The sequence below is a fragment of the Geospiza fortis genome, unplaced genomic scaffold (genome assembly GCF_000277835.1).
Source record: "Geospiza fortis unplaced genomic scaffold, GeoFor_1.0 scaffold163, whole genome shotgun sequence".
In the NCBI taxonomy this organism is placed as follows: domain Eukaryota; kingdom Metazoa; phylum Chordata; class Aves; order Passeriformes; family Thraupidae; genus Geospiza; species Geospiza fortis.
The window spans coordinates 529,342-538,882 of NW_005054401.1; the positions used below are offsets into that span (position 1 = coordinate 529,342).

General features: G+C 39.1%; 1 protein-coding gene across 1 annotated transcript in view; it reads left to right on the forward strand.

The window, feature by feature from the left end:
- Positions 1 to 8,843, forward strand: part of SKP2 (S-phase kinase associated protein 2) — a 10,698-nt gene extending 1,855 nt beyond the window's left edge. The window contains exons 3-10 of the mRNA XM_014309102.2: positions 1 to 93; positions 377 to 520; positions 996 to 1,130; positions 2,338 to 2,436; positions 3,890 to 4,017; positions 5,579 to 5,630; positions 6,273 to 6,380; positions 7,507 to 8,843. The exon at positions 1 to 93 is cut by the window's left edge and continues 3 nt beyond it. Coding sequence (XP_014164577.1) covers positions 1 to 93; positions 377 to 520; positions 996 to 1,130; positions 2,338 to 2,436; positions 3,890 to 4,017; positions 5,579 to 5,630; positions 6,273 to 6,380; positions 7,507 to 7,720 — 973 coding nt within the window. The 3' untranslated portion in view covers positions 7,721 to 8,843. The remainder of the gene's footprint in view (positions 94 to 376; positions 521 to 995; positions 1,131 to 2,337; positions 2,437 to 3,889; positions 4,018 to 5,578; positions 5,631 to 6,272; positions 6,381 to 7,506) is intronic.
- The last annotated feature ends 698 nt before the right edge of the window (positions 8,844 to 9,541 follow it).

Genomic DNA, 9,541 nt, shown 5'->3' on the forward strand with positions numbered 1-9,541 from the left:
TCCAGATGAATTGCTTCTGGCAATCTTTGCTTATTTGCCCCTAAAGGATTTACTGAAAGTTTCTATGATTTGCAAGAGATGGCATCGACTTTCGTAAGTATTATTTCTCTTCACTTGTACTAAGGAAAATCTTTGTTTACATAGACCATCAAATGGTCTGGTTCTCATCTTATTTTACATATATAATTCAATTTAGACCATATGTGGGTATGTATAACCAAAAGATGCCTCACATGTTTTAACATTATTGTAGTCTATTAAATAGCTTTCCCTTCTCTGCCTGTTTTTGCCACCAGAAACTTTCTGTGGTTCTACTCACAGCTTTGACCTGTTACCCATATTTGAACTCACTAACAAGTAAAATTCTGTGTCCCAGATTTGATGAATCTCTCTGGCAGACTCTTGATTTGACTGGTGGGAATCTGCTGCCAGGAGTGCTTGGACAGTTGTTGCCCGCAGGTGTTACTGTGTTCCGCTGCCCGAGGTCTTGCATTGGGGATCCATTGTTTAAAACAAGCAAGTAAGGCTTTTTCTGCATGTTCTGAATCCTGAAACTGTCTCAAATATTCAGTCTGTGTGGTTTTGGTTTTAAGGTAATAGCAACCAGCAGCAGTGTTTGTGCTGTGTCTGGAGTGTGGAAGAGCTGATCAATGGTTAGGCATGTGTTGAAACAGGAGGATCTGCACTCACCTGTCAGTTATTTAAAACCAAGTTGATGTGATTTTTTTTTTAAATATCAAGCACCATAACGTCCTTGCAGTTTCTATCTTGTAGAGGCCTGAATTATCATCATCTGCAGCATTTTTACATTGTACACTCAAAAAATCATTAAACTCCAGCAGGATAGACTTTCAGATGTTGTGAGGAATCAGTAGAAATATTTTCTGCAAGTTGTGCATGCTTTTAGTGTATGGGGTAAATTTGTGATGTGGGGAATTTATGGAGCACATTTTAATGCAATTTTAGTAACCTTTCTCCTTCTCTTTTTTTGTTAGTTTTCTTAAAATTCAGCACCTGGATTTGTCAAACTGCACAGTGTCTGCTGCAGATCTCCACAGTATTCTTTGTCTTTGTGAAAAGCTGCAGAACCTCAGCTTGGAGGGTCTAGTGCTTTCTGACAACATCATCAAGTGAGTGACATGTTTGGGAATATTCAGTAAAACCTTCTGTTTGGTGCCATCATTTTGTGCAGGCTAATGAAAGAATGCAGCGGAAAGTTCATTGTGGGTGTATTTTGAAATGACGATTTTAAGGTGGCCATTTAGTTTTGTTTTTTTTTTTTCCTCCCAATTCCCCAGAGTAGCAAGAGGTTGGAGAAACTGCTCACCTCTCTGTGGTTTATGGATCCATATTTCCACAGTTAAGCTGTACAGCAGAGCTACTTTTATTTTTCCATTTTTTTGCTCCCAAGAGAACTTTCTGTTTGGTGTGCTGGCTTTCAGTAGCTTTCCCACCAGGTCCCCATTGTGCTTCTGCACTGTTGCTCACTTTTTTATTGAACTTATGAAGTCTTAGAAGATTACAGATTCTGTCAAGCAGATGAAGTGTTTTTTGGTTCAGCTGCAAAGACACTAATGGGTGTGTAGTCAACCTCCTGTTCTGTCACACCAGGGGATTGTGGAGGTGCCACAGACCATAGGTTAGATGACAGAGACCCTGGCTTTCTGATACTTTCCTCACTCTACAGAGGGGGAATCAGAATACAAATAAACCATTATAGTTTGGCTTTGTATACTGTTAGTAGTAACAGTTAAAACTTACCAGAAAATTGGGTGCTAATCAGGGAGTAATTATGGGATTTTATCACCTTCTGAACAAATGTGCATACTAAGTGTTCCAGGTTTTGCTAACTGCATATGTGCTCTAGTCTTGCAAACAAATGCATTCAGGGGATGCTATTTTGACATAGGTTTTGTCCTGGAATAACCTCCATCTTGCAGAGGCTGACATCAGAAAAATGGGATGGTTGCTTTGTCTTTTGTAGAGCTGTAGTAATCTGTGATAAGCTGTGATGTATGTTTATTGGCATACAATAGGAGAAGGTGAAAAGAAACCATTTCCTTGTAAACTTGGTTGTTTATGAATATGCAGACTTGTCAGCAGTGTCAAGTACATAGACAAGTGTCCCTTTTAATGTTGTGCTTTGATGCAGCAAGTACAGAGTTTAGGCCCTTAGTGACGCAGGTTAGTCAGCTGATTAAATATGCAGTACTTCATGTTTAATGAACAATTCCCTGTCCAGAAAATTAGATGTTAAAAATAGTCACATCCTAGCAAAGCAAGCAATGTTCCAACATTGAAATTTTATCAGATTTTTCTTTTTTCTTCTCTCTACAGAAGCCTTGCTAGAAATCCCAGTTTGATACGACTAAATCTCTGTGGGTGCTCAGGGTTTTCTGCAGAAGCCTTGGAGCTGATGTTGAGCAGTTGTTCTATGTAAGACAAAACCAGGTTTTGCTATTCCTGAAACAAATTATTTAATTTTTTCCTTGTGCATCCCAGTTATTCTTGTATCTTTTTTTTTAATATGCCTGTTTTTGGTCCTAAATGTGTAACAGTTGATTATTAGCTGAATAGTCAGGTAATTTCTTTCCATCAAGCTATTTTCTTTAATACAAAGATGTACTTTTGTAGTTTTTCATGGGTTTTCTGAATCATCTTCTTGGCTGGGTACACCCCATTTATGTTCCTTTGATATCATGTTAATTTGATTTTCTTTATGAAAATAGTATGTGATTCTCACAAAGACCAAGTGTGTCTTCTGGAACTGCAACGTTCCCTCTGCAATCAGAGTACAGGATGAGTAGCAGAGAACACTGTGCCTTTCCATGGTAGAATAATCCTTCAGTAACCTTGTAGTTTATGAAGGGCTGTGTTCAGATCAACAGCTCCAGTGATTAAACCATCTGCTGGCAGAACGTCACTGAACTGGGCCCCAGTGAATTTGGGATTTATGTCCCAATCTTTCTGCTGACTTCCTGTGACCTGCAGGACAATGTACATAATCATTCCTTCTGCAAAAGCATGTTTTTTAATCAAATTGCGAGTTAGTGGGCAGCCAAAGCCTTAATCTTTCTGTTGCTTGGTCTGATTACTCAGATCATGAGCTCTTTAGGGGATGGCAGTCTGTGCAGTGCGCAGTGAATACCAGATGGCAAATCTGATCCTAGGAATGCTAGTGGTAATTTAACTTTTTTCATTTTATGTAGAGAGTGCCAGCTAAATGCTCTAGTTGTGCATTCACTGTGTCTTTGTCCCTTGGTTACAGCTACAACACCTGCATACAGAACAATACTTTGTCCCAGCCCCATGGTGACAAGCTATAGGTAATCAAGCACATAGAGAGAGTTGAGCTCACAGCATGACCAATGTTTATATAAAACTATGGATTATTTTATGCTAATTAGGATTAATTGGTCCTCTGACCAATGCTAATAATGGATGGTAGTTTTTCCTTTCAATGTGACCATCTGTTCATTTGTAACAGATTCAGGTCACAAACCTGATGAAAAGACAGTGTCTCCTTGTGGCAGTTCCTGGAGAGAGCCTTTACTTCCTAAGCCATTACTGAATCATTCCAGTTGAAAGTGGCTTTGGGAAGTCACTTTAACCCCTTTCCCAGACCACGGTCTAAAATTAGCACTGTCCACGTGGATGAGGATGTTCTCTGGTTGGATCTTGAAAATCTCCAGAGACAGATTTGGCTGGGTAACCTGGTCCGTTCATTAGTGCTTAATTATTGTCATACTAGAATTTCTAGGCATGAATTCAGTAAGTTGGCAGTTGGTATGTTACAAGTATTTGCTTTAAAAATATCAACTGTAATAGAAAATAGCAGAACTTGAACTGCATTTCAGCCATTCTTGTTAACAACCCTGTCTCTCTGTAGGCTGGAGGAGCTGAACTTGTCCTGGTGTGAATTCACAGCCACTCACGTCAAAGCAGCAGTCAGTCATGTTACTTCAAAGATCACCCAGTTAAATTTAAGTGGATACAGAGAGAATCTACAAATAGCAGGTAAACAGCAATGTGACAAACCTTTATCCCACTATGGGATGAAGCAGTAGGCTTTACGTTTTCTTCTGCTTGGCATTCACCCTCTGTATAGAAGAGTCATGTACTAACAGTAACTTTTGTGCTCTGTATAGTTTGAAGTTCTTGCTGTCAGAGACTTACTCATAGTTCTAGCTCCAGCATGAAGGATGAGATGATTTGTCTTCTGCATTTAGGAGCAGTCAAGTGAAAACTAATTTTTTCTTCAGCTGAAAGCTTCTTCACTTTACTTGTGAAGTAAGTCCTGGAAGCAGGACTTTGTGTGCTATGAATTAGCTCCAGGAACAGTATCTGGAAGGCTTTCTTAAGGCTTCTGCTGTTGTGTCTGCTCAAAACATCTTCTAAAAGAGAACAGTCATAGTACATGCTTGAGTTTCAGGCTGACATCCAAATATGAGTAAATTTGGAAGGCAATCTTAGCAATCAACATTTAACCACTTACTTGCTACTAGCTCTAGGAAGAAAAGTTTCATTAAGTTGGAGAAAATGCAGGTAAGTCAAGATTTGGGGGAGGGTACATCAAAATGAAAAAGAGCATAGCTAAAGGGTGAGAGTCCTTTTGTAGTAAAGAGAATTTAATTTTTGCAATGAGTGAATATGACAGTAGGGCATTGAATGACATGCAGGAGGTGACCTCTCATTTCTGTTTAAATATCACACAGACCCCCTCATGCATTCTCTTTGTGGGAAAATAGGCAAATCTTATCTCAACCCCAAGCTCATAAACAAATATGCTACATAATCTTCTCCACATCAGGAATTTGAACCTTGGTCCCTCTAATTGAACCATTAGAGACCATGTGCTGACCTCTTCCATTTGTCAGACACTTTCTCTAAGTGTCTTTACTATGTTTCAGTGCAATTTATCAGGCATAAGACTTGAATAGTACATAATCAAGGTATTGTTTTGTTTAGTTTCTGCACATGAATTCTGAAATACCAAAATTCTATTGCACATTGTTGAGCACCTTGCAATGGCTTTTAGGTAATATCTGAACTACAGCTGATCTGTGTGACTTGCAGACAATGAAAGAAAGTCAAAAATTTAGTTTAAATCAGAAAAAACCATAATTTTTTGTCATGAGAACTTTCTGTGGGCTAAAAGTGGCGATGCCTGAAGGATTTGGTGCTCTGAAAGGATATTTGATATGTAGAAACTTTTCATTACTTTTCCACTACATGTAAGTATTTCAGGCAGCTCACCATTACTATGTTTCCAGTAGATTTTACAAAAATATCATTTGAATTACTGCCTTCCTAAGTTGATGGTTGGTGCAACTGACTTCTAGGGATAATTTGCTGAACGAAATACATCTGTTTTGCTGAGGGTTAAAAGAAGTCCATGTAAGGTATCTTCATAAGATCTAACTCTTAAGCATTTATTTTTTATTTTAAAAATTGTGCTTGGGTTGTGGAGTTCCAGTAGAAAACATGTAAATGAACATGTGTGGACATCAGCAGGCTGTATAAAGCATATCCATCTTGCTGCTGAAAGAGGGACTGACTCTTTGTGATCTCTTTTCAGATGTGAAAACGCTGGTGGAGAGATGTCCTTTGCTTGTCCATTTAGATCTCAGGTAAGAAGACCTGTGCAGCCAGTCCTTAAATAATTGTGGTGCAGGGGATTAGCTAGGTTGTGTAGGTCCAGAAATACATCCAGAAAATACTATTCAAGCTAAACCTACAAAAGATTTGCTATCTGGCATGACCTAATCTGGAGCAGGTAAGTAATTGAAGATGTCTTGTTACCCCAGCATAAATGTCAGGTACCTACAGGGTTTGTTAACTAACAAGAGATGGTAATTGATAGGTAGAATGGAAGGAAGTATTTAGATGCCTACAGTTCATTAGGCTAGCATCCTTGAGAGGGTTTAAGTCATCTCTAATACTAATTTGGTACTTGGCCATATAACTGTAAAAAAAGGTATGTTTTGGTTTTGACTTCGTCACTTTCAGTATTCTGAAATCTCTGGATTTCATGCCTGTTCGTGGCATAAATTCTGCTGCAGAGTATCTGTGTGATGAGAAACTTCTGCTTCACCTGCCCCTTTGCATGCAGAGCACATACACGAGAGATGGGTTGCTTCCATAGTCAGCGAAAACATACTTTGGTGGTAGAAAAAGTAGATATTCAGTGAATTCCTCTGACTGAATTTTCAAAATAGCAAATTTACTGCTGCTGTGTACTTAAAACTTTATTTAATATGTTCTCTGTACAGTGACAGCATGATGTTAAAGCCTGAATGTTTCCAGTATTTTAAACAACTTGTATTCCTACAACACCTGTGCCTTAGCCGATGTTACCAGATATCACCTGCTGCCTTAGTGTAAGTAACCTCTAATTAGCTTTAGTTTGCTGTTCATGCAGAGGGTGAATTAATTTAAATTTGCTTTATTTTGGGTTTAGAATTGCAAATACTGTTTCAAAAAAGTTAATAGTACGAGGAATCGGTAATAAAACTAAGATAAAATAACCCAACTGCTAGAACCTGTTATCCTCTGAGAATCCAGACTGGAAGGAAGCTTTCAGTGGAAGATTATCTTTCAGTGGTGTCAGTCTGTACTCATGGACCTGGCTGCTCCATGCATGGGTTGTGTCTTGTGTTAGTGGCATTATACCAGTGGTACCCACTGCTGGCATGGGAGGTTGCAGTCCTGCCAGTGACCAGTACTGTCGTCAGTAGCAGACTGAGTGTGGAGGAAGGTTTGGAAGAGCTGGCAGAGTAGACAGTACTGGCTGGACTAGTAAGCTGTGTATATTTGCTTTTGTGTGCACCTTTATCAGTTATTGATTGTGATTCAAATATGGCTTAGAGTGACTTGCTCATGAGGTCCTTCTGCCTTTTATTAGTATGGAAGCTTTCAAGCCCAATACTTTCAGGAAAGATGTCGACACAAAGGAAATTGCCAACAACAAGAAAAAAGGTTGAGAGAAACAGGACTATTGAAAATGAGGATCTGAAGAACCTTTGCTGTGGCAGCACATGCCTCAGCCTTTTGATTTTGTCCAGTACTTGCTTGTAAGATACTCAGTTCAGATAATGACTGAGAAAATAAAGCAATCAAGAAGCTGAGTCTGGCTACTCACCAAAATATTGCTCCAAACTGGGGACTGATTGATGGTACTCAGCGGCTTGTATCCCCTGAGCCACATCCTGGAACTTCCATCTGTGCAATTTACTTCACTTGTTCCAGATTTTTAAGTCCAAGGATATGAAAATGGAAGAATAAGTTTGTTTTCAGTCTGTGAGAGGGACTAGCAAAAAAGTAATTTATTCAGCCAGTTTGCTGAAGTATCAGTGTTGAGTACTAGTTTCATTAAATTTGTGCTTAAGTAGTTTACCCTCTTCTAAAAAATTAGTAAAAATGGCATTATGTAGCTTGGGTACAGGCTGAAAAACCCCAAAAAATGTTTTCAGTTTCATTATTAATTTCCCATCTCTCTCTTTCTAGAGAGCTTGGTGAAATTCGAACACTGAAGACTCTTCAGGTATTTGGAATAGTGACTGATAGCTCCCTGCAGCTCCTCGAGGAAGCACTACCCGACATGAAGATCAATGGTTCACACTTTACCAGCATTGCAAGGCCAACTGTTGGCAGTAAAAAGAACCATGAGATTTGGGGCATCAAATGCAGATTGACACTGAGAAATCCTAGTTGCTTGTGACCATGTACAATGCACTTGATGCCATGGACACACTGTGCATTGAAGCTCCTTAGGGAAAAAAAGTGCTGGAGCACCTTTGATCATAGTACTGTTACTGTCTAACTTGGTATTACACCCTAATGTTGTTTCATAATATTTTGTATCAGTTTTTTGTACTTAAAGCCTTTAGAAATTGAGGATCTGTGAGCAATAACAGAATATTTCTTTCAGCCTTTCTTTTTTATAGGGGATCTTTGAAAAAAAAAATATGAAACAAATCACCGTCAAGTGATTTGATAAGTACAAATCAATTACTTACATTGGTAGGTAATGCCAGTGTCTAGGAACGGTCTGCAGCTTCTGGAACAGCTTGCAGAGGTGCCAGATGTCTTTGTAAGGTTTATTAAGGAGTTTGCAGAATTCAAAATGAATACTTCTATATAGTAAATCTATTCAACTATGTGACTGAAGAAAAGGTACCGCAGGATGAATGAATTAAGCTTGAAAACAGTAAATTGGGGATATCTACACAGAAGCAGCTAAGAGTTCAATACCTTACAAGTGAAGCAGCATAAAGGAGCTATAGTGAAGTTTTTTATTTAGGAGGCCACAAATGAAACTTTTGTCTTTAGTAGCTTTCATTTTTAGCCAAATACAGTCTGAGAAGCCTGTTCAGAATTAGCATCTGTAAAAATAGATGCTAGTTATCCATTATTTCATTGTGGTCCTGGGTTTTCTGATTATGTATTACAGAAACTTAATGTAGCTTTTTGAGCCTGATCATAGATCTTAGAGAAAGTTTTATCTTTTCTAAGTGCAACTGATACATTGGTAGAAGTTTAGCAGGAGGAGGGCTCAAGGAGTTCTAGATATGACCAAAAACCAGAACCTGGGACTGCTGTGTAAGAATGCTTAAAGGGAGAGATGCTTTGGTGCTATCAAGAGACATAAATTTCTTTCTTATATTAGTTTGTTTGTAGTAGCACTTCACTTCTTGTATTTGTATCACTAACCACTATAATCTAGTGTTGATTTTTATTTTAAAGTTATAGGAGAAGCTGAGTAACTGTCCAAAAAGAAAAAGAAACCAAATAAAAGATAGGGACAGGTAATGATTATAAATAAACCTTTCATTTGCATCTGTTACCAGTGTCCTTCCTCATGCATAAGCCTAGAATGTTCCAGCAGGTGTTTTAGCGATAATTCCTTGGGCAAAACTTGGACCCTCTGTAGGACATAAACATGGTTGCTGTTTTTCCCACGAATGCAGTAAGCAAGCAGCTGAATTTATTCATGGATGTTTTTAAGAGTAGCCAACATATTACTGTAGGCGTTTACATAGATACACGTTGTGGTGTGTGTTGTTTTAGAGTCTTATTGTTAGATTTCACAAGTTTAATGTTTGATTTTATAAGTTGTAGAGTTAGTTTAAGATGGCGCTGTTAGGGGATTTCCCGGGTTCCCTCCCCAATCCAAGTACAGTTAACTGCCACTCATCCATGACCATGTCAACCCTCCCCCTTTCTTTTTCAATTTTTGATGTCCATCTTGATGTTCCCACCTATGTTTCCCTGGCAACCCCCCTGCCCATCACCCTCTCTCCACTCCCCAAGTCCAGAAAGTTCTCCCAGGGATGAGGGGTGATTGGGTTAGGGTGGGGGGCCACTCCCTTGTTGTGTTTCTATTTGCTAGCCGGTTGCCACTCTTGTTATGTTCTGTATTATGATTGGTCTTGTATGAGTTTTCCCTCCCCTCGGGCTCTGTATAACTGCCCCAACCGAGGGGAGGGCTTGGGGCAGTCTTCTGTACCCTCCGCACCCTCCACTACCTTTCCCTTCCCAA